The 26,439-nt window shown below is 42.6% G+C and overlaps 2 protein-coding genes across 2 annotated transcripts in view; one reads left to right on the plus strand and one right to left on the minus strand.

The window, feature by feature from the left end:
- Positions 1-25,341, minus strand: part of LOC311085937 (uncharacterized protein) — a gene marked incomplete at its 5' end in the record, with an annotated part of 49,791 nt that extends 24,450 nt beyond the window's left edge. The window contains one exon of the mRNA XM_084118556.1: positions 25,137-25,341. Within this exon, the coding sequence (XP_083974682.1) occupies positions 25,137-25,341 (205 nt within the window). The remainder of the gene's footprint in view (positions 1-25,136) is intronic.
- LOC311085200 (uncharacterized protein) lies at positions 10,073-20,336 on the plus strand (the record flags this gene model as incomplete). Its single annotated transcript, XM_084117634.1, has 7 exons — positions 10,073-10,090; positions 10,251-10,254; positions 10,609-10,914; positions 12,467-12,772; positions 19,731-19,817; positions 20,083-20,226; positions 20,320-20,336. 7 exons carry the CDS (start codon positions 10,073-10,075, stop codon positions 20,334-20,336), a joined length of 882 nt encoding a protein of 293 aa, XP_083973760.1.
- Positions 25,342-26,439: the final 1,098 nt, after the last annotated feature.

The following is a 26,439-nucleotide window of genomic DNA, read 5'->3' on the forward strand; positions in this document are numbered from 1 at the left end:
TGTCTCTGAATCTCCCATCAAGAACATCATCATATACAGTGATTCTGTCGGCCCGTTTATTGAATTCAGCTATTAAAGTGTTTTCATCTCCAAACCTCCACTGAATCACATCATCATCCTTCATTTCAGTAAGATCAGAGTTTAGAGAGACTGAATCTCCCTCAATCACTGACACTGATTTCAGTCCTGTCACCAACACAGAGAACAAACAGAAAAAGGGTTTTTCACTAATTAATGCTGCGTTCCAGGCAGGTTTTTGAGCACGTAAATCACGACTTCAAACCACGACTCACGACTTTGTAGCGTTTCAGGCAACCTGTAACCCGTGTTTTTCCAACCTTATACCCGTGAAAGTGCACTGGAACGGCAGTCAAACCCGTGACTTCCCACCCGTGAACTCGTACTAGGTCGATGTACTCCCAGTTACGAGTTGGAAAAACACGGGTTACAGGTTGCCTGGAATGCGGCATAAGACTATTAAACAGTTGTATGATGGTTAACTAAAGTAAACATTTGAAATTTAAATTTGAAATGACTAAAATCATTAAACCACAGAACAAGCACAAAAGCAGCAAAATGAAGCTTTAAAGGAGACATATCATGCTTTTAAATCGTTCCTTTTAACATATAAATCATACATTTGTAGTCTATATAAAGCGGAACTGCAATGCTTGGGTCTGAATTCCTCATTATTATAGCTCCACAGGCCCCTTTTCTACCCCTTTTCTGATGTGCGTCTGAGAGCAACTCGTTTTGGTGCGGTCTCTTTAAATACAATTGAGACACTTCATACTCCACCCCCTCTCCAGGTTGCAGAGGTTCAACTCCACCCCGTTCGGCCATTTTTGTAGTTTGATAGCAGAGATATGATTATCTAGTGGCACAGAAACTTTTTATTCACACGTTATTAACAAAATGTCAAGAACGGAAGACTTGTCCAGCCAGCCTTACATGTTCGAGCCAGAGTCGGAGCCGGAGCGAGATGAAAATGAAGACGACGAACCTGCAGAACGTCTTTATATGTTGTATATGTATATGACTATTAAACAGTTGTATGATGGTTAACTAAAGTAAACATTTGAAATTTAAATTTTAAATGACTAAAATCATTAAACCACAGAATTGAAAAGTTTTTTCTGTGTTTGATGTTGTGTGGAGATCAGACTAACTTCATGAGGAAATCAGAGTTTTATTTAATATGAGATGCAATGATTAATGCCATTTTAACACAATTTTGCTTCTGTTGTGACTTGTTGATCACATTTGGCATTGTGCAGTATATTATGTGCTGTTGAACATGTTTTCCAGAGTCACTCTTGTTGGTCTTGAGTTTTAGAATTTCGTAACAAAAGTAAAAGACACAGAGACTCCATTATAGGCCTCACAAATACAAAACAATCATTCAGTGCAAGAAACACTGACTCATATCCCAAAATACTCACTCCCAAAATACTCACTGACTTATATTCTATAATACTCACTGACTCATATCCCATAATACTCACTGACTCATATCCCATACCACTCACTGACTTTTATCCCATAATACTCACCAACTCATATCCCATAATACTCACCGACTCATATCACTGATTCATGTCCCATAATACTCACTGACTCATATCCCATAATACTCACTGACTCATATCCCATAATACTCACTGACTCATATCCCATAATACTCCTGACTCATATCCCATAATACTCACTGACTCATATCCCATAATACTCCTGACTCATATCCCAAAATACTCACTGACTCATATCCCAAAACACTCTCTGACTTTTATCCCATAATACTCACCAACTCATACTCACCGACTCATATCCCATAATACTCACCGACTCATATCCCATAATACTCACCGACTCATATCCCAAAATACTCACCGACTCATATCCCAAAATACTCACCGACTCATATCCCATAATACTCACCGACTCATATCCCATAATACTCACCGACTCATATCCCAAAATACTCACCGACTCATATCCCATAATACTCACCGACTCATATCCCATAATACTCACTGACTCATATCCCATAACACTCACTGATTTTCTCCTTTGACTCTGTGTGTTTGTGTTACAGGAATCTGAGATGACGGAGGTGATTTACACATTTCACCAAAGAACAATCATCAAACTCTGTGATTCTGTTTCTCACAAATGATGATCTGATCACAACAACTGTATCTGTCTTTAGACTATTACAGTTTCAGATATAATCCCATAATACTCACCGACTCATATCCCATAATACTTACTGACTCATATCCCATAATACTCACTGACTCATATCCCATAATACTCACGACTCATATCCCAAAATGCTCACTGACTTTTATCCCATAATACTTACGACTCATATCCCATAATACTCACTGACTCATATCCCAAAATACTCACCGACTTTTATCCCATAATACTCACCGACTCATATCCCATAACACTCACCGACTCATATCCCATAACACTCACCGACTCATATCCCATAATACTCACTGACTCATATCCCATACTACTCACTGACTCATATCCCATAATACTAACAGACTCATATCCCATAATACTCACTGACTCATATCCCATAACACTCACTGTTTTTCTCCTTTGACTCTGTGTGTTTCTGTTACAGGAATCTGAGATGACGGAGGTGATTTACACATATTTCATCACAGAACAATCATCAAACTCTGTGATTCTGTTTCTCACAAATGATGATCTGATCACAACAACTGTATCTGTCTTTACACTATTACGGTTTCAGATATAATAATATAATAAATATAATCTGATTTGTTGTTTTGTTTTGTCATTTATATTTCCTCTAATTGACCTTTGAGTTCATTGTGATCCTGAATGATAAATACTGTAGATTTCCAAAGACTGTTTTAAAAATTTAGTATAACATGCTTTATCCTCCATATGTGTCTGCTTGTGTTTATCAATAAAGTTTTCTCACTCTGAGGTTCAAGAGTCTCTCCATGTTTTATGTTAAAATTACTATATTGCTGTATATGTATATTATTTCCTCTTTTGGAAAGTCATTGAAATGCTAACGTGGATTTTGTTTTCCTGTTTGATTAAATGAACACACGAAAATGTGTTAGAGACGTTGGTTCACTCAAATGTTGACTAAAGTGTATTTTTTCCAAGCCTTGTTACAGTTATATAGCCACCATAGTATACAGCTAAACTATGAGGATTGTATAAGCTCATCATACTCATCATAGAAAACTGCAAATTTAAGATCTAGTATGTTATCATACCCTAAGGATTCACCTTGTAGTAATGTGAAGAACATTATGAGGAATAAATCTTGTTCATTGACATTTGGTACAGTTAAAGAGGAAATTGTTGAAAAGATGTTGCTCTCTCTCCCAGAGGAAAAAACTGCAGGTATAGATCATTTGGATGGCAAAATTTTTAAAACTGTTGCTAATATCTTGTGCAAGCCTATTAGTCACATTTTTAATAGATCTGTGCTAAGTGGGGTGTTTCCGGAAATTTGGAAGCAGTCTAAAATTATACCTTTAGTGAAAGATGATAGATTAGGTCTCACCGAATCAAATTGTAGACCAATTAATATTCTCCCTATATTGAGCAAAATATTTGAAAAGTTACTTTTTAATCAAATGATGCAGTATTTTGTATCAAATAATTTGCTCTCCAATTCACAGCATGCTTATAAGCCAGGACACTCCACTAACACTGCATTGGTACAAATGGTAGACCAGTGGCAAACTTTTATGGATGACAAAAAGCTTGTGGGTGCTGTGCTGCTGGATTTCACATCAGCTTTTGATATTATTGACCATGACATTTTACTGTCTAAGCTTAAGTGCTATGGGTTTTCACATCAGTCTGTGTCCTTGATATGCAGTTATCTCTCTGGTAGAAGTCAGCGGGTATTTTTTAATGGGAGCTTTTCTGATTGTAAACAGTTGTCATGTGGTATTCCTCAGGGCAGCTGTTTGGCTCCATTGCTGTTTTCTGTGTTTGTTAATGACCTGTCACATGCTGTTTCAAGAGCAGACGTTGTACTTTATGCAGATGATGCTACAATGTTTTATGCATCACCTACAATAACTGACATAAGTTGCACCTTGCAGAATGAACTTAATGCCATTACAAATTGGGTGAAACTTAATAAATTAGCTCTCAATATATCTAAAACTAAATGTATAGTCTTTGGTACTAAACGTATGCTTGGCAAGCCTTGCAACTTAAATCTAATTATTGATACATCTGTGGTAGAACAGGTGAGTCAGACTAAACTCTTGGGTGTGAAGCTGGATAGTCAGCTCTCTTGGGCTGATCAGATTGACCACATTGTGTCTAAAATGGCCAAAGGCATTGCTTTTTCCCGGAGATGTTCAGTATATTGTCCACCCTTAGTTATGAAAACAGTTGTCCAGTCTTTAGTTCTGTCACATCTGGGGTACTGCCCAGTAATTTGGTCCAGTGCTGCAAAGGGACATCTGAAAAAATTACAAATCGTTCAGAACAGAGCCGCAAGAGTAGCCCTTGGTTGCTCTTTTCGCTCCAGTGTGGATAAAATGCATACCTGTTTGGGTTGGCTAAAGGTGGAGGATAAATTTAATATAAGTCTTCTCTGTTATATGCACAATGCTCTATTTAAAAACAATCCAAAATCTTTTGTAGACAAATTGGTTTTTAGTGGGTATTGTCACGGACATGTTACGCGTCAGGTGAGCTCAGGTGTGTTAGTGGTTCCATCTGCAAGGTCCAATTGTATGACAAGAACAGTTTTAGTTAGATCGTCATCTGCTTGGAATAAATTGGATTTAAGAACAAGGTATATATCCAACATATGTAATTTTAAGAAGACTCTAAAACAGATGAGAATTAATAGTATTACACCAGTTAATTTGTGACTGTTATAGGTATTGACATTTTTAAATGCTGTATGTGCGTGAATGTGTATATGTGGATAAATGTATATGTGTGATTATGTTATATGTATGTTATATTTATGTATGTTATATTTGTGTATTTTAACTGTACACACGTTTCAGCACTTTTATGGGCCCCAGGAAGACTAGCAACCACATTGTGGGAGCTAATGGGGATCCAAATAAATAAACAATAAACAATACTTGAGTTTCAGGAAACACTAATCCAGGCCTCAACACTTCTCAGTTTCTTCAGAAGAGAAGGCCAGGGTAAACTCACATGTGTGTCAACTAGAGTTTCAAAAGAGTTATTTTGCTCAGATTTGGCAAAACACCAAAGTAGGATATGCAATCAAAAAACAGAGATCTTGTTATAAACTCAACAAAACATCAAATTTTCCAAAGACCAAATGCAAATGTATCTTAATGATCAATTACAGGTTACTGTGTTTGCTCATTAACAGTCACTGATGAATTTTGTTGCAACAATGCAGGCAAACTTTGTAAATGTTATTCACTGGTTTCGGGGTCAAAATGGATGCTGCAACGGTTTTCTTCTATGTTTTCACTGCACAGAAATGTGGTTAGATCTGTTGGGTGGATAAACAGCTTCTGCTGAATGTTTGTGGAGCGTTTTACGATAACTCCTGCACGTACACTTCAATAGTGCACGCTTTCACTGCGTGATGTACCCTATTCTAATGCAGTGTGAATTCCCCTAAAAATTAAGATATGAGGATAAAATCTGGAAGACCTTTCATATCTTTTTTATACTTGTGTCATATGACAGAGTTAAGCAATATCACACGAGCAAGAGTGCTTTTTTACAGAACATCAGCACGATTGCAAATGTGATACTGGTTTTTGCAACAGTTCAACAAACAAGAAGTTAACACTGAGTTACATTTTGGACATAATATTGTGTTTCTGCTCTTTTTCACAACGAATATAATTTCAAACAGATCCACACAGTCAATGATCCAAAGACCCAATATTAAATGCAGTCACTTGCATCATTCCTGAAGTTAAATGAATGATTCAGTGAGTCACTCATTAAATCACCGCCTGTATTTGAAAGTGCATACTTCCTTACTATATAGTAGGTGAAAAACAGAATGTGACAAAAGAAGTATGTCTGAATTCACAGTACTCATAAGATTTAGCAAAAAGTACCCAGATGACCTTCTACTTACAGCAAGATTCTGACGTGTGCATATGATGGATACTTTACTATCCCATGAGGCCACGGGAGAGGATTTGTGAATGGCAGTAAAGCGACACAACTGATGCTGGTAAGCCACATGATAATGACAACATTACTAATTAAAAAAAGTATTAAGTCAGTGTAAGACTTTTACATAAGAGTTTAGGCATTTCATTACATTTGTTCATATATATTTCATTACATTTCATTGCATTCATACTATTTAGAACATCCTTTCTTAACGGTAGTGAAGTTATTGCTTATTCAAAATGAAGTACCTACTCAAGAGTATGCGATTTCAGAAGCAGCCACAGACTTGCCACCACATACTGGTGGTTTCAGTTTCATATTTAAAGTATCATTTCATTTTTAAAATATGTTTTATGTTTCAAGTTGTATTCAAAACAATATCATAACATTATTTGTGCAGTTAAAGTCAGCATGCACTTACGCCACATCTGAGTTGCATTAAACAGTCTGTCTTCTACAGTGCAAAGATGGATTTTGTTGATACTGATTTTATTTGATCGGTCAATCCTATAGTGTCTTGTTATTCTAATTAAAAAAAAAATATTAAGTGTAAGAGTTTTACATAAAGGTTTAAGCATTTAATGAGGGGAAGAAATCCCTTTTAGAGGTAAAAGTGGCCAAAAAAGATACCCATCAAGGTAACACTTTATTTTACGGTGCCCTTGATACAGAGTAATTACTTAATTAGGTACTTAGTAATAGACGTTGTAATAACATGTAACAAAATGTACTTAACATGTAACTAAGTTATGGAACAGCCTGTACTTACAGATTGTAATTACACACATGTAATAGGCAGCTACTGTTACACATGTGTAACAAGCTGAGTTGGATAAGGTTTATAGATACACATGAAGTACACTTAAGTACATTCTTGATACACTTTATTTTACGTAGCTTATACCTGTGTAATATTATGTAATTACAATGTAATTAGAAAACTACTGTATGCATTTAAGCTGTGAACTAGTGAGTTAAATCAAACTAAGGCAGAGATGGATAAGGTATGTATACACAAAGTACACTTAAGTACATTCTTGATTCACTTTATTTTACGTAGCTTATACCTGTGTAATATTTTGTAATTGCAATGTAATTAGGAAGCTAATGCATGTATTTAAGCTATGAACTAGTGGGTTAATTCAGATGGATAACATATGTAGATACACAGGAAGTGCACTTGAGTACAATCTTAATACACTTTATTTTATGTTACATACAAGTAATGCTACAGCACATACACATTTACCATGTGTAACTGCAGACCTTAGTAGCCTAACATATTTAAGTACTTGTTGTTACATTGTGTTATACTAAGTACTTTCTTACATAATTACAGTGTACCAAGTCCGTAACACGTATGTAACAGACTCGGCTTGTTACACATGTGTAACAGTAGCTGCCTATTACATGTGCGTAATTACAATCTGTAAGTATAGGCTGTTCCATAACTTAGTTACATGTTAAGTACATTTTGTTACATGTTATTACAAAGTCTATTACTAAGTAATTAATTAAGTAATTACTCTGTATCAAGGGCACTGTAAAATAAAGTGTTACCCAAATCGATATAACCATAGTGTAAAAGTTCATTTCTATCTCTGCTGCAAACTATACGAATGGACCAGAATACAAAAAGCTTCGGGAGTCAGTTGTCCATGATATATTCGATATATTGAGCAAAATTCAAAAACTCGACTCTTGGCCAAGTCGGGGGACTTTATAGCGACCTCTCCTGTCGAGATAGTCAATGAGTTCAGTGCTGAATGAAGAAGCGATGGATGCCGTGATGGCCTTCCTGGACATAACTGAATGAACGCTGCTTCAAATGGATCTGAAATAGATGCCTTCGCCTCAAGAAAACTGGTGAGATGTGTGCAGCTCAAACACACATAAATGGCAGTCGCCATCACAGATAGAGCAGACGACAGAAGCAATGACCCTTGGCTGATCAGCTCAGAGCTGACACTGGACTGAATATCCCCGCAGGACACTCGGGAGAGAACCAGTCCGTCCTCCTTGGCCTCCTCTTTTGAGCTGGGGATAGTGTGGTGCTCAGAGTGGTGTCTGTGAAAGATTCTGGACTGAGCTCCGGGGCCGCAGCGGACTTGTAACAAATCTCTGGGGTCCGAGTGGATTCTTGATTGAGCCGGTATTTGACAGAGAAAATTTGCTGGAGCGGGCCTTGACAGGAACATAATTTTGGACTGGAAAAGATTCATGGACTGAAGCAGACTCGTGGACTGGCATGAAACTGAGGGAGTCTTTTCTCAACTTATTTGAAATGGACCGACTTAGATCTTGATCTCCTAGCCCTTCGGATGGACATGATGGGAAAATCCACCCAATTTAGAAGCAAGCCTAATACTCACTGGAGGTGATCTCTCCAAACTGGGCTTGGCTGACTCGTCCTGACAAGATGGTGGCTTGGCTCTGATGGTTGTTACCGGTTTGGTGCTGGACGACGAGGACTGATGCATAGGAAGAGATTGGCTACCGGAGAATAGCTGCTTAGCGGCATCATTATTCTTCATCTCACTGACTTCACCGACCGTAACAGGAGAGCCATAAATCCACAACACCCAGTCTAGATATTGCCTCAGGGACAGGGTTGGATTGCCTGGTGGTATCAGTTGTAAAAAGTGTAAAAAATCCAAACCTGAACAAATCCATGAGAGATTGGTCATCCCTGGGTACTAAATGGCAGTACTGGACAAATTCCACCACATACATCTCAATAATGTGGCCATGATTGATGGAGGACCGAATATCTTCCAATGATTCCATCTCAGTCAATCAGTGGTCCATGTTTGAAGCGAAAACCCCAACAGAGTTCATGTTAATCGGTCTGGCTTTCTGTAACATAAGAGAGACAAGGTAGGTCTGGACAGTTTATTCCACAGAAAGACACTCAGATAAGACACTTCATCATAGTAAACTCAGGAATATTCTCAGATCGCCAAGTCAGGCAAATGTAGTGCTTGCACTGAGAATGAGTGCAGAAACCGGTGCAACCATGACAAGACACAGATACAGTGCTATGCATAAGTTTAGACACCCATGCTAAAGTTGACTAAAAAGAGGAATAAAAAATCATCTTTTGGAAATTGAACTTAATGCCTTAATTTAAAAAATTAGGAAAAATCCAACCTTTAAGGACACCAATTTTCTTTGTGAATGAATAATGTATCGTAAATAAATAAATGTTCTTCCTTAAAATACAGGGTGCATAAGTTTGGACACCCCTATGTTAAATTCCTATAGAGGCAGGCAGATTTTTATTTTTAAAGGCCAGTTACTTCATGGATCCAGGATACTATGCATCCTGATAAAGTTCCCTTGGCCTTTGGAATTAAAATAGCCCCACATCATCACATAGCCTTCACCATACCTAGAGATTGGCATGGTTTTATTTCAGTTAGCCTAATAGCTAATAGTTTGATTTGCATTGAGAGATGATCTTATGGAAAGTACCCCATGCCAATCTCTAGGTATGGTGAAGGCTAGGTATGGTGATGATGTGGGGCTATTTTAATTCCAAAGGCCAAGGGAACTTTATCAGGATGCATATAGTATCCTAAAAAAAAAAAAAACTTAAAAATAAAAATCTGCCTGCCTCTATGCACCCTGTATTGTAAGGAAGAACATTTATTTATTTACGATACATTGTTCATTCACAAAGAAAATTGGTGTCCTTAAAGGTTGGATTTTTCCTAATTTTTTAAATTAAGGCATTAAGTTCAATTTCCAAAAGATGATTTTTTATTCCTCTTTTTAGTCAACTTTAGCATGGGTGTCTAAACTTATGCATAGCACTGTATCTAATACAATATTTCACTCTTCTGCTATTAGTTTTCATACAGGGCCAGAATTCATTTGAAAATGTAAGATCAGCAAAAGCTTGTTGATTTTCGGGATGTTAAAGGAGACGAATGTGTGAACTGTGACTGAGGTCACAACCAGATAAATATCACAGTTCAGTCGTGTTTCAGATCATTCTGGGTGTTTCAGACATTTATCGTGGGCTTTTCAGTGAACCGATGAAGAAAATGTTTCTCAAATTAGTTTTGCTCTGCTTGTGTTTGTGGCGTCAGCATGGTGAGTTTTAAATGTGTTTTGATGATTTCATTTGTTTCCTTTAGAGAGGATCAACATTCACTGTTATTCTCATATAGAAATAATTGAACTGTGAGATAATGTTTGGTCTACATAACATTATTAGGGATGGACTTAATCAAATACAATATGAAGCTCAAATACCAAACAGCATTAATTGTAGTTGTAGGAAAAGTATCTGTTGTTTATTTCTCTTTCATTTATCATTCTGTCGTTGTACTGTTGAAGAATGTTATTCATTTCACATTTTAATGATTAAAAGTATTTTAGTGAAGCTTCATCAACCAATATCAAGTGATTTTAAAGCTTTAATCTGTGAAAAACTCCGTTCTTCAGGAGTGTTTGGTGAGTCAGTGTGGGAGGGATATTCAGTCACTATAAACTCTGATCTTACTGAAATAAAGGATGATGATGAGATTCAGTGGAGATTTGGAGATGAAAACACTTTAATAGCAGAAATCAATGTAACGGCCGACAAATTCACTGTATATGATGATGTTCTTGATGGGAGATTCAGAGACAGACTGAAGCTGGACAATCAAACTGGATCTCTGACCATCACAAACACCACAACTGAACATACTGGAGATTATAAACTACAGATCAACAGTGAGATCAAGATTTTCAGTCTTACTGTCATTGGTAAGTCAAATATTTTGATTGACTTGTTTTATATTTTAATCCCCACAAGATTTCATTATTAATTAAAGGGGACATATCATGTTAAATCCACTTTTTTAGCCCTTAAATGCATTTTGTTGTATATTTGGAGTGTTTAGAAGTACAGAAAAGTTTAAATTATTCTCTTCAGGTGCTTCGTTGATATCTTTATATTCTGTTTTGGTCATATTTTTCAACCTGTTCAGATTTTTCTATTCTCTATGACGTTTTGTGAACTATTACGTCACAGTATTTGCAGCGGAACTGCCAAATAAGGACATTGATTTCCGGCCCAACACTTCGAGCAATCCGCCATTTTTATTTCTCGCTGCAATTTTGTAGTCCAAGCTAAAAGATGCAGAAGTTACAAAAGGGTAAGTTAAAATGTTCGGTTGTTGGATGTAGTAACCCACACGCTTCATTACACCGTCTAATGTAGATGAACTGCCGCGCTTATGACAGGGCGCATGTTTAACTGAAAGAACGAGCAGAGAGAGAGACCCGGTCGCGCGCACGCACACTCTCTCTCTCTCTTCGGAGCCAGACGAAAGTGTAAACAAGACACCGTCTCCAAACTAGACACTGTCTTGCTCTCTCTCCCTCGCACATATTAAGCAAAATAAATCGACACGGTGGTAAAAGGTCGGAAGACCAAAGTTTCATGTGTAAATACAGTAACACACCATTGCGATACATCCATATAAAGACGTTCTGCAGGTTCGTCGTCTTCATTTTCATCTCGCTCCGGCTCCGACTCTGGCTCGAACATGTAAGGCTGGCTGGACAAGTCTTCCGTTCTTGACATTTTGTTAATAACGTGTGAATAAAAAGTTTCTGTGCCACTAGATAATCGTATCTCTGCTATCAAACTACAAAAATGGCCGAACGGGGTGGAGTTGAACCTCTGCAACCTGGAGAGGGGGTGGAGTATGAAGTGTCTCAATTGTATTTAAAGAGACCGCACCAAAACGAGTTGCTCTCAGACGCACATCAGAAAAGGGGTAGAAAAGGGGCCTGTGGAGCTATAATAATGAGGAATTCAGACCCAAGCATTGCAGTTCCGCTTTATATAGACTACAAATGTATGATTTATATGTTAAAAGGAACGATTTAAAAGCATGATATGTCTCCTTTAAAGCTTCATTTTGCTGCTTTTGTGCTTGTTCTGTGGTTTAATGATTTTAGTCATTTCAAATTTAAATTTCAAATGTTTACTTTAGTTAACCATCATACAACTGTTTAATAGTCTTATGCCGCATTCCAGGCAACCTGTAACCCGTGTTTTTCCAACTCGTAACTGGGAGTACATCGACCTAGTACGAGTTCACGGGTGGGAAGTCACGGGTTTGACTGCCGTTCCAGTGCACTTTCACGGGTATAAGGTTGGAAAAACACGGGTTACAGGTTGCCTGAAACGCTACAAAGTCGTGAGTCGTGGTTTGAAGTCGTGATTTACGTGCTCAAAAACCTGCCTGGAACGCAGCATTAATTAGTGAAAAACCCTTTTTCTGTTTGTTCTCTGTGTTGGTGACAGGACTGAAATCATTGTCAGTGATTGAGGGAGATTCAGTCTCTCTAAACTCTGATCTTACTGAAATGAAGGATGATGATGTGATTCAGTGGAGGTTTGGAGATGAAAACACTTTAATAGCTGAATTCAATAAACGGGCCGACAGAATCACTGTATATGATGATGTTCTTGATGGGAGATTCAGAGACAGACTGAAGCTGGACAATCAATCTGGATCTCTGACCATCACAGACACCAGAACAGAACATGATGCAGTTTATAGTCTACTGATCAACCATTTGAAGACATTTTTTTCTCTCACTGTCATTGGTGGGTTAAATATCGGTTTCACCTGTTTGTTTTTTTTTAATCACCACAAAAAATGAAATTATTAATCCACACTCAGTTTGGCTTCTGTAGTTTTATGATATTAATTATTTAAAATGTAAATTTCCAATTATTTACTTTTAGTTAACCATCATGAAGTTTTTGAAAGAATTAATCCTTGACAAAACCTGTTTCCCTTTCGTGGTCACTCCGAGTTACGTCGGATGACGACGATTGGGGTTTCGCTTAGAAGCCTATCACCTTCGAGTATATAAAACGAGCCAATGGCAATGAAATGCCATGGGTCTGCGGAATTTGCATAGCGTAACTCCGCCCGCCGCAGGGGGTATATAAGGAAGTACGCTGGCATAATGCAGATATGTTTTCGCTTCGGAGCCGAGAACTTCTCCACTCCTTGTAAGCCAAAATTCTGAGTTATTTCTTCTCATTCCTTCGAGACGAGCGAGCTCTCCGGTGTTGGTGTGACGGCGATTTCAGCGAGTGCACACTTCCCTGCTGATCTGGTCAGTGATCTGACAGTTAGTGTGATTTCTCCCTGTTCGCTTCAACATCCGCGGAGTTTTCCTCTCACAAAAAGAGCATTGCATGTGGCACGTCTTTTTAAAGATGTCTCGCCCGTGCACTTCTGGTTGTGGTCGCGATGTATTTTCTCCTGATGGGCACAATCTCTGCTTAGCGTGTTTGGGCGTTGATCACGCTGAAGCAGCGTTTGTGGATGATTCATGTTCTCATTGCGGGAACATGACCATCTCCATGCTGCGGTCGAGACTCAATGAGCTCATCAGAGCGAGAGTCCCCTCATCCACACCCCGATCTACGGTCTCCCCGAGAGGCTGTACTTTGGCTGGTGGCCAGGGTGACCTGAGGGTATCTGTGTGGGACAAACCGCCGACACGTCCACGGTCCACACACCCCTCTTCAGCATTGGTACCCGCGAGCGTGCAAACCGAAACCGCTGGTCCCTCTACGGAGGCCCCGCGCGTTTCGTTTGGCGTTCCACAGGAGGATGCAATGTCGATCACTGCATCACAAGGTGGGCATGAGTCCTCGGGAAGTGAGGATTCGGCTGTGTTGCCGCCCTCGGGCGTGCCAGCATTGCCCGAGTCTGATCCTGAGCTGACTGCCATGCTTTCCCGGGCAGCCGCGGCCATTGGGCTCGAGTGGTCCCCGCCGCCCGATCCAGTGCGCTCGCGGCTGGATGATTGGTTTTTGGGAGCGGCCGCTGACATTCGTCGCCGCCCAACCCCAATACCATTCTTCCCGGAAGTGCATGAGGAAGTCACGCGGTCCTGGAAGGCTCCTATGTCTTCCCGCGATCGTTCGTCGGCTTTCTCCGCCTTTCCTCCCCTCGATAGAGCTGATGCTTGTGGGTACACTGGGATTCCCACGGTTGAACGTTCTGTCGCGATGCAGCTGTGTCCGGCAGGCGCTTCATCACGTGGTGATCCTAAGCACCCGTCCAAAGCCTGTGGATTCTCGTCCACTCTCGTGGCGAAGTCTTACAGTGCGGCGGGACAGGCAGCTGCCTCTTTGCATGCCATGGCCATCCTGCAGGTCTACCAGGCCCAGATGCTTCGTGACATGCACGAGGGCAGGACAGACCCAGGGCTCGTTGATGAGCTGCGCGCCGCCACCGACCTCGCTCTCCGAGCGACGAAGGTGACCGCGCGCTCCCTGGGTTTGGTGATGTCCACAGCTGTGGTCCAGGAGAGACATCTCTGGCTGAACCTGGCTGATATGTGTGAGCCCGAGCGGACTCGTCTGCTTGACGCTCCCATATCCCAGGCCGGCCTTTTCGGCGGTGCGGTCGAGGATTTTGCCCAACAGTTCTCGACCGCCCAGAAGCAGACTGAGGCTATCAAGCACATTCTGCCCCGACGCTCCGCTGCTCAGCCGTCGGCACAGAATCCTCAGCCTGCTCGCCGCCGAGGGCGCCCTCCCGCGGCCGCCCCTCCCGCACGGCCCCAGCAGCAACCTTCACCCGGGCCGCGTTGTGGAGGGAGCCGCAGGCAGGCGCCACAGCCCTCTCCAGCCGCCGCCCGCTAAACGCCAGGCCAAGCGGCGCTCCTGAGACGGGCTGCTCAGGGTTGGCTTCAATTCTGTCCCAGGAGCTGGTAGCAGGGCCACTCCTTCCCCCGGTGGAGGGCCGGGGGAGAATCTTTTGTTCTCCACTCCCCGCTGCTCGTCCAACGACGAGCAGTACTCTGATGTGGTTGAAGACAGAATTGAATTCCCCAATCCTGAGCCGACAGAGTCCGAGGGCCGCAGTGCGCGCCACCCTCGGGTCCCGCCACTGCCGCCCTCCTCTGTCCCAGAGGTGCGGGATGACAGCACGCGCCGCCCACGGGCCACACTCCTCTCATCCCCCTCTGTCGCCAGACCCCTGCCAGAGCACGCCCCCGTGGGACGCGCGCCCTCCCCTGGCCTCCTCTGGCAGGACGCGGTTAATGACCGTGCCCCCGCACAGGGCCGCTATGCCACCCTCGCCGGTGCCGGTCATTCCGCCTCGCTGCCCCACCGACGGTACGTCTGTGGTTCGTATGACCCCGCTGGTGCACTTTCTGGAGGCCTGGCTAGAGCTTCCCAGACTGTCCCGCTGGGTCGCGAGAACCATCAGGCTCGGCTACGCGATTCAGTTCGCGAGATCTCCTCCCCGCTTCAGGGGAGTCCGCTTCACTATGGTCGGTGGCAATGCCCCTGTCATGAGAGCGGAGGTCGCCACCCTACTGGCGAAGGGTGCGATCGAGATTGTCCCTCCAGCCGAAATGAAGTCCGGCTTCTACAGCCCTTACTTCATTGTACCCAAGAAGTCCGGTGGGTTACGGCCAATCCTCGACCTGCGCGTCTTGAACCGCTCCCTTCACAGGCTGCCGTTCAAGATGCTAACGGCCAAACACATCCTCCAGTGTGTGCGGCCGCAGGATTGGTTTGCAGCGATCGACCTGAAGGACGCCTACTTCCATGTCTCCATTTTACCTCGACACAGACCGTTTCTACGGTTTGCTTTCGAGGGGCAGGCATACCAGTACGCGGTTCTCCCTTTCGGGCTAGCCCTGTCTCCTCGCGTCTTTACGAAGGTCGTCGAGGCAGCCCTTGTTCCCCTCCGGGAACACGGGGTTCGCATCCTGAACTATCTCGACGACTGGCTGATCCTAGCTCACTCTCGAGACCAGGTTTGCGAACACAGGGACCTAGTGCTCCGGCACCTAGCTCGTCTGGGCCTTCGGGTCAACTGGGAGAAGAGCAAACTCTGCCCCGTGCAGAGGATCTCTTTTCTCGGTATGGAGATCGACTCGGTCGCCATGTGCGCGCAGATTACGAGCGAGCGCGCGCAGTCTCTGCTGACTTGTCTTCGTCAGTTCGAGGGCAAGAGTGCGGTTCCACTGAAACTTTTTCAGAGGCTCCTGGGGCATATGGCATCCGCAGCCGCAGTAACGCCGCTGGGATTGCTTCATATGAGACCGCTTCAGCTTTGGCTTCGCGATCGAGTCCCGAGGTGGGCATGGCAACACGGCACGCTCCAAGTCCCAGTGACTCCAGCCTGCCGTCAGACCTTCACCCCGTGGGCGAACCTCAGTTTTCTACGGGCCGGAGTGCCCTTAGAACGAGTTTCCCGGCATGTTGTTGTATCAACAGATGCCTCCACCACGGGCTGGGGCGCCATGTGCAATGGTCATGCTGCCGCGGGCTCCTGGACAGGACCCCAGCGCCTTTGGCATGTCAATTGCCTCGAGTTGCTGGCTGTACGTCTCGCCCTGCACCGCTTCCATGCGCTGCTCAGGGGTCAGCACGTACTAGTCCGATCAGACAATACCGCAACAGTAGCGTACATCAACCATCAAGGTGGTCTACGCTCCCGCCGTATGTCGCAACTCGCTCGCCACCTCCTCATATGGAGTCAGAAGCATCTGAGGTCGCTTCGAGCCATTTATATCCCGGGACACCTGAACCAGGCGGCCGACGAGCTGTCTCGAGTTCGGCCTCTCGCTGGAGAATGGCGACTCCATCCCCAGACGGTCCAGCTGATTTGGGATCAGTTCGGCGACGCACAGGTAGACCTGTTTGCCTCCCACGACTCGTCCCATTGCGACCTGTTTTATTCCCTGACCGAGGGCACGCTCGGCACGGATGCACTGGCGCACAGCTGGCCGTGGGGCCTACGCAAGTATGCGTTTCCCCCAGTGAGCCTCCTTGCGCAGACCTTGCGCAAGATCAGGGAGGACGAGGAGCAGGTCATTTTGGTTGCCCCGTATTGGCCCAACCGGACCTGGTTCTCCGAACTAGTACTCCTCGCGACAGCACCTCCCTGGCCAATTCCTCTGAGGAAGGACCTCCTTTCTCAGGGACGGGGCACCTTATGGCACTCTCGTCCCGATCTTTGGAACCTCCACGTGTGGCTCCTGGACGGGACGAGGCAGGTTTGAGTACCCTACCACCTGCGGTGGTGGCTACCATCACTTCCGCTAGAGCATCGTCCACGAGACATGCCTATGCGTTGAAGTGGAACCTCTTCGTCAACTGGTGTTCTTCTAAACATCAAGAACCCGCGAAATGCCCCAGCAGTGTCGTGCTTTCCTTCCTGCAACAAGGGTTGGAGCGAAGGCTGTCTCCCTCCACCCTGAAAGTGTATGTTGCCGCCATTGCCGCACGTCACGAAGCAGTTGATGGTAAGTCTTTGGGGAAGCACGACCTGATCGTCAGGTTCCTGAGGGGAGCGAGGAGACTAAATCCTCCTCGTCCTCCCCTCGTACCCTCTTGGGACCTCTCAGTGGTTCTAACTGCCCTGCAGAGTGCTCCATTTGAGCCTTTGCAATCAGTGGAGCTTAAGTTCCTGTCTATGAAGACAGCGCTCCTGGTTGCATTGGCCTCCATCAAGAGGGTAGGGGACCTGCAGGCATTTTCGGTTGACGAAGCGTGCCTGTAATTCGGGCCGGCTAATTCTCACGTGATCCTGAGACCCCGGCTTGGATATGTGCCCAAGGTTCCTACCACACCCTTTCGAGACCAGGTAGTGAACCTGCAAGCGCTGCCCTTGGAGGAAGCAGACCCAGCCTTGGCACTGCTCTGTCCAGTACGCGCCCTTCGTGCTTACGTAGACAGAACGCGGTGTTTCAGGACCTCAGACCAGCTCTTTGTCTGTCATGGTGGGAAGCTGAAGGGAAAGGCTCTCTCAAAGCAAAGGTTATCACACTGGATAGTGGATACCATTGCTTTGGCATACCAGCAGCAAGGTCGTCCGTGCCCCCTTGGTGTGAAAGCCCACTCCACTCGTAGTGTGGCTTCCTCTTGGGCTCTAGCGCATGGCGCCTCGCTAACAGACATTTGTAGAGCTGCAGGCTGGGCGACACCCAACACATTCGCGAGATTCTATAATCTCCGAGTAGAGCCAGTTTCTTCTCATGTACTCGCTTCAACCAGCCGGTGCTAGATTCTGCTCAGGTGTCTTCGCTTGCTCGCCATTCCTCTCCACGGACGGGATACGTGCGATATTTCTCAGGTGAGTCTGATAAGCTCTGAGTTCCTCCAGCACTGGTGACGTCAACGCCTGACTTATGCCATTTTGCCATAACGCAGCTTTTGCGCTTGACTAGGTGCCTCCATGTGCATGGTTCCCCCTCTGGGCGACCCCCACATGTGTATTCCACTGTAAGTCTCCTTGTGAGCGTGTGTCTTTCCCTTGGCAAGCCACCTTGCCACCCCTGGGGTTTAAAATTCCACCTGCGGCTGGACACCCCAGTGATTCTCCATATGCATCCCTCTGGGTCATATGTGTATTCTAAGTCCCCCCCATCAATGGCTGGGCATGATTGCATATTTCTCTCTGGAGATATGCTTCCCAGTGTACCTTGGTATCCCTGTGTTAAGTAGGACTCCTTCGTTCGTGCTAGTCTCACAACAGGGAGCTCAGACTTACGCAGGGCACTGGAAGACAGCCGAGGTGGCGTGATTAGACTGGAACCCCAATCGTCGTCATCCGACGTAACTCGGAGTGACCACGAAAGGGAACGTCTCGGTTACGGATGTAACCCTCGTTCCCTGAGTGGGAACGGAGACGTTACGTCTTCCTGCCACTTCCGCTGTACCGCTGAAAAACGCCTGGGGCCAGTCTCGACTCCTCAGCGAAGACATATCTGCATTATGCCAGCGTACTTCCTTATATACCCCCTGCGGCGGGCGGAGTTACGCTATGCAAATTCCGCAGACCCATGGCATTTCATTGCCATTGGCTCGTTTTATATACTCGAAGGTGATAGGCTTCTAAGCGAAACCCCAATCGTCGTCATCCGACGTAACGTCTCCGTTCCCACTCAGGGAACGAGGGTTACATCCGTAACCGAGACGTTCTGTTTGTTCTCCAGTTGTGTTTTATACAAAGGAAATGTCAGAGATGGAGGGATATTCTGTCACTCTAAATCCTGGTCTTAAAATAACTGATCATGGGTTTCAATGGATGTTTGGAACTGAAAACACTTTAATAGCTGAAATCAATAAACGGGCCGACAGAATCACTGTATATGATGATGTTCTTGATGGGAGATTCAGAGACAGACTGAAGCTGGACAATCAAACTGGATCTCTGACCATCACAAACACCACAACTGAACATACTGGAGATTATAAACTACAGATCAACAGAAATGTAATCATTCTTTTCAATCTCACTGTCTACAGTGAGTTAAATATCAGTTTCACCTGTTTTATTTAGTACAGCTTTGCAGTCGTTCTAAAGTCCTATCATTTAGATGTTGTTTTATTCTTAAAATGACTAATTAGCCCTATTTTTTACATTTATAGCATCCAGGTTTATATTTAACTTTCTATTTCAGATTGTTTTGAATGCTCTACTTTTGATAGTCTCGGTTCCTCTCGATGTTTCTTCTTCATCTGCTTGAATATCTTTATTCGTCCTCATTTATCTTTATTCTCTCATATTTTCAAGCTCATCTGCCTATTCCTGTCATCAGCAGAGACTGTTCTTCATCATCATCATCATGTTCATTGGTGTGTTCATCAGTGGTGAATGTGGGTCATCATGTGACTCTCTCCTGGTACGCAGGAATCAGTGTATTGTCCAGCATCAGTGCGTCTGATCTCAGCATCAGTCTCTCTCTACCTCTGGAGGTGGAATATCAGGATAAAAACACCTACAGCTGTGTGCTGAACAATCCCATCAGCAACCAGACCACACATCTGGACATCAACACACTCTGTCACACATGTGCAGGTACCACAGCGCTGATATTAGTGTTTATTGACTGATCTGATCTCAGTTTGATGTGTTTATTCCTCAGACTCTGTCCACTGTTGTGGTCCTCCTGAGGCTGTGATCCGATTGGTCCTCTCTGCTCTGGTGGGCGTGGCTACTGTCATTATTGTGGTTTATGAGATCAGATCCAGAAGAGCTGAAGGAGATCAAGCACATATTCACACATCAGGTACATGATTGATGATGTCATTTCTCACAAACTGATTTTGCATGCATATTTGTGAGAATTATTAATTTATGGCTCTATGTTTATCTTTTTCAGGAAGTATTGAAATCTAAAGCAGAACGCTGAACTTTAAAGTTTCTTTAAGTGTGTTTTTGTTCTTCTATTGTTATTGCCATGACAAATACTGATGATTATTTGTGCTTGTGCTCTCTTTCAGTGTCAGATTTTTTAAAATCCTATTTGAATGGCTTTGTTTATATTTCTCTTTAATACAAAAAAAGTGAACGGAGACAGATCTCATTTTACTACTGCTGTATATTTTCTGTATGTATTTTGCTTGCCTTTATCAATAAAGTTTTCTTACTCTGAGGTTCAAGAGTCTGTCCATGTTTTATTAAATGTATTATGTTGAGCGCCTCCTGGAGGAATACAGACTTTGTTTACATTTTAAAGAGTTCAGCATTGTTCCACACATAAACTTATCATTATTAAAACATTATTTTAAATTAATGTTATAATAATACTATTATTAACTCATTAATTTTCTTTTTCTTTCTACAATAATAAACAAACAACTTCCCCCAGCTTCTCCTTTATCCTGAGAAAATACTGATTTTGGACACATTATAATATACTTTGAGATCACAGTGAAATACATAAACACAACATACCGATGCTCCATTTCCTCCAACGATAAAGTCTTTAAATCTCTAGTGTGATTTGTCTCTGTGGTCTCGTCTGAGGAGCAACACCTCCATCTAGTGGCTCACCTTGAACTCACATGTTATCAGGAGTTATTTGCTCAGTCTTGCTGTCACTAACTCGACTAGTTCTGTCTGATTGGTTTTGCTGTTCAGTTGGGCTGCGTTCCAGTCCAAAATTGTCATGCCCTTCACTCGCTAACTTCCCTCCGTCTCGTTCACTCGGATGTACGTCATGGCTTACATTGCATGAGTGTCCACTACTGGCGGAAACTCCAATGGGCTGAACTGGAACGTCCTAAGCCCTTGATAACTTGGAATCAGCTGTGGAGGTGATTTATTATTTAAAACATTTTTCCCTTTAAGAATTTGTTTAATGCAGCATCCAAATGTATATATGTGTGTTTGGGTTGTTTTAAATAAATAAATATATAATTCATATATCATAGAGTTGTTTGTTGTGGTGGTGATTAGACGAGATATGTGGTGACGTCACAGTCGTACTGCATTGTGGGACATATAGGTGCCTGAAGTGTACATATGAAGTAGACTCGCTCCCTCGAGGGTCTGTCCATATAAACTTCCCTCGTCTACTTCATGAAAATACGCACTTCAAAATGGCGGCAAGGATTCCCCCATTTTGGGGAAGTGCTTAGAAAAATTCGCAAGTGCGTGTCTAAAAGTGGACGGGAACGCAGCCTTGGAGTGTCTTTGCTTTCTCACTAATGAATTCCTTCACAATCCTGGCATTTCTTCTATATTGTGAACACAGCATTTTACTTTTTGGACACAATAGTTTATGGAACTTGGTTGAATGTTCCACAGTTGTTGGTCTTTTCTCTTAGATTACACCTGACAGAACATGAAACACTTTTCAACCTCGACCTTGAGGAAACAAACAAAATCCCTGAACTGTCTCAGCTTCAATTAAATGTTTTGCAGTAAGACTAAATGTGAATGATATCTAAGGTTTGTTGTTTTTCGGAATCGATAAGCATAATCGAAATTGGAATTTTGGAATCGTTATTATAATTCAAACGATACCCAACCCTACACCTGACAGAACAGGAAACACTCTTCAGGCTTGCTGCACTGCCTCCATCCACAAAGATCCTCGACCTCGAGGCAACGAAATATAACCGAAGCTATAGATTGTGAAATAAAACATTTGTCATTCTTTGTGTTTTTTTTTTTTTTAGTTAGCTTAGATAGTAGAATAGCATACAGATATCCGAAATGATTAGAGATAACGTTTTTTTCACTATCTACAATATTTTTCGATAAAAAACTTTGATTACAAATATGATACAAGCATAATTCCGTTTAAGAGTTAATTACGACAGGACATGCTTGTAAAAACAAATAAATAAAGTATGTTATGCCTTATTGCTTAATAGCAATTAACAATGTTGCAAAACATACCTAAAAATCCAATTTCTTAAACTTTAACTATATAAATAATCAGGATGAAAATAAAATATTATTACATGAATTAAAGTTTGATTGATTACATTAAGAATTGCGAGAACAGCTTTAGATCAGGCATACTACTGGGGTCCTAAGCTGGGACTCAGCACTTCACCACACCGGAATGGCCTCGTTTACACTGTCAGTGAAATGTGACCCAATTCTGATTTTTTGACACAGATCGGATGTGTTCTATGACAGTGTAAACAGGAAAACAAGTAATAAAAACTCAGTGAGTGTTTTAGCGCAATTTTCTCACCTCATGGGATCACAACACTAAGAGATAGTAAATCTTTTCTTGTATTTTTTTTGTGCATTCCTGAGATTAGACCTTCCTTAACATAATGCCGAAAACCCGAAGTCTCTAGGTGGTCTGGTTGAGGAGTAGATAGAAGTGCAAGATTGGTGCGCACAGACGCACAGAACAGAAATCATGAGTTAACAATCGCAATTTGTCCGGTGGAAAATTGCGCTAAAAACGCATGCATTCGGATATTTCGAGATCGGTTTTAGGCCTCATTTATATGGAAATAAATCAGATATAAATCGGATATGTGCCAATGCGACTGTTTCTGAGGCATTAGGCAACGTCTCCGCGGTTTAATGATGAGAGAAACCCCGACGCGCTTCTGCAAAGGGACGGATGGCCCGACGAAACTTTGTGTCGTCATAGGAGAGGAATGTGGACAAAAGTTGACACAACATTAGCCTGGGTTTCCCCATGCTGCCTTGTGCACAGCACGATTTTATTGACGCTGCTAGGCAGCCTGCCCTGCGTCCCAATGTGCATACTATCCACCCTATCTGCCCTAAATAGTATTGACAATTGCTAATGTCACATACTATTTAGGATGGATAGTATGCACATTGGGACATAGGCCTGGATTCCATGGACCAGATTTTCGCCTCAGCGAGGGGACCAATCACAGAACGGGGAGGGAGCAGCAAGATTGTGCGACTGTCACCCCTAATAACGCTAACCTCTCGGATAAACTTTCGATAAAAACATGTCTGTAGAGTGTCCATATACCTTCTACCCTCATTTTTGTCTTGCACAAACGGTAATAGTCGCTGAACGCCATCGTGTACACATAAATCTCTGACCCATCGTCTTCTTCCTCGTCGAATTTCTGTCGCTCTACATACGTCATCTGGTATAATTGAAACAATTGGCTATATGAGCTACGTACAGGCGCATTTGATAGACATTCGTAGGGGCCATTAAACGGCTCTGGCCATTCGTAAACCACGCCTCAAATATGAGAAAATGAACATGTGGTTCCCAGACCACGTCTCAATGAGACGAGGTCTGACGTTAGCCAGGCTAACACAACATATCAAAGGTTGGCTTGCTCATCCTAAAATTTCGGACCCATTGCTCCTTGTTAAAGCCTATTTGAACACAATATTCTCCCACCAGTCTTGAGATCTCTCTCACACACAATAACTGAAGCATATGCACAGGCTGCAATGATGGCACTTTTCGTCCTCCTCCACCTTCAATCATATTTTGCGTTCGTCCATCTGTGCAAGATAATTTAACCCTTTTAGCATGCGCGATGTTGGGGGACCAACACAATAAAGTGTTAACAGATATGAAGCAGACAGTCTACTAATACTCCAATTCACGTTTATTTGGATAGCGCTTTTCACAATACATATCATTTCAAAGCAGCTTTACAGAAAGTGCATGAGTCCATAGTACAATTTAGAGTGATCTGTTGTCAGAGGTAACTGTCTAAGTTAAGTATTTCAGAAATGTACATTTACAAAATCAGTTAGCTAAAAATGTATTAATTTAAACAATGTAATAATCTAATGCAGATACAATGAGCTCATTGAAGTAATGAATACTTGTTTGTTAACAAATGATTATGACATTTAGAAAATATAGCATTGGTGCATGTTGATTCAGAGTTTGCGTCATCTGAAATCTTCGCAGGAGTTGGCGTCATCTCTTCATAGACGCCTCTTCATGCCCAACACGGGCATCTGAAGTCTTCATGATAGGCTGGATCCAAACTGGAGCTGACATGATAACGATGTCCACTTTAGTTGTCCAGGAGTGACATGTCTGGTTAAACCTGGCTGAGATCATGACAAAGTTCACTTTCTTGACTCCCCCATCTTCCACGCTGGTCCACTGAGAACTTTGCCCAGCAGTTCTTAGCAGTACAAAAGCAGACGGAGGCAATAGCACCCTTCACCAAAGCCACAACGTGGACCACCTGCCTCGCCCCCGCCAGACCCTTCAAGCGTCAGGCAAAGTGGCGTTCCTGAGACAAGAGACCCAGAGATAAGGAGATCTGCTCTTCTTTCCCCCAGTGTAGGGCCGGGGTCGGAGAATCCTTTGTCGAGTTTGTTTTTGTTTTATGTACCACCGGTCTCACGGCCAGCACTTCTTCAACAAAAGAGCAATTTCCTCATTCTCTGGGTCACAAGAGGGTGCAGTTTACAGTGAGCGACGCTACGCCTTGCCACTTTCAGCTCCACATGACTCACATTCACCACTGATGAACACACCAATGAACATGATGATGATGATGAAGATGAACAGTCTCTGCTGATGACAGGAACAGTTGACGAGCTGAAAAATAAACAGAAATATGATCAAATCTAATAAACCATCTTATATTCGGTTCAGTGTGTTAAGTGAGTTTTATATGGTCAGACATCTCAAACTATAAAATGATTCAACAAATCAATATTTGAAGAATATTTGAAGGACAGGATAAATTATCTCACCATAGACAGAAACTCTGAATGATTTTGATGACAATCGTCTTGTAAAAATCAGATAATAAAATACAGTATGTCCAGTTGTGGTGTTTGTGATGGTCAGAGATCCAGTTTGATTGTCCAGCTTCAGTCTGTCTCTGAATCTCCCATCAAGAACATCATCATATACAGTGATTCTGTCGGCCCGTTTATTGATTTCAGCTATTAAAGTGTTTTAATTTCCAAACCAGTGAATCACATCATCATCCTTTATTTCAGTAAGACCAGAGTTTAGAGCAGGGGTAGGCAACCTAAGGCACGCGTGCCAACACTGGCACGCGGAGGGTTAATCGCTGGCACGCAAGCAAATGCGAGAGAAGTGTATGTATTTCATTCAAATAAAGTAGTCTACCTGCACACAGATCTACATTTTGATGTAATAATTCCTCATAGTAAAAAAACACGAAACGCACATGTAGGAAACCTCGTGAATTACGGCCGTTTCACGCATATTTTTTTCGGCGTGCATGTTAATCAATGAGTGCATTCACACCGGGAGCAGGAGCAGCGCGTAAGCAGCAGTGAAGCGCGGGTTTCGCCGCCGAGTCTATTTTGTCTGCGCTGCTCATGCTCAATGAACGTGAAAGCACACTTTTGATGGACAAAATAAATATGATTTCAAACAAAAGTGCCCAAAATGCACAGAATGTGCATGCCTAGTGTGTTTTAACAAGAACTGGATTAGGTTATGTCAGAAAAGAAAATGAAGACTCAATTTATAAAAAATTTACCCATTTAAACTTGTTTTTATTATTCAGTTTGGGTAAAAGGATATGGTATTTTATTAAAAAAAATATATATAGAAAATAAATATTTGTGTGTGCTGTAAAGTGTAAAATGAAATCGGAATTGGCTAAAATCGGTATCGGCAGGTCAAACTCAATGAGAAGTCGGAATCGGCCTAGAAAATTGTAATTGGTGCATCTCTAGTTAGGAGTTATAAATACTATAAATTGTCTATTTAAATCTAAAACAAATTTCAAGAGAAATATTTAAATTTTTTGTACTATTTCTGTGTTAGCCATTATGAAAATGTAAAATGTTTGTGTATTTATATGAGCGAGTGTGTGTGTGTATATATATATATATATATATATATATATATATATATATATATAGGCTATGTGTGTTGTGGCACAGTGATGAACTCGGAAACTTAAAAATGGCACTTTATGACAAAAAGGTTGCCGACCCCTGGTTTAGAGTGACTGAATCTCCCTCCTTCACGGATATTTCAACTGTATCATAAAACAGTATAAAACAAAACAGA

This window comes from Abramis brama (genome assembly GCF_963993115.1).
Source record: "Abramis brama genome assembly, chromosome: 6".
In the NCBI taxonomy this organism is placed as follows: Eukaryota; Metazoa; Chordata; class Actinopteri; order Cypriniformes; family Leuciscidae; genus Abramis; species Abramis brama.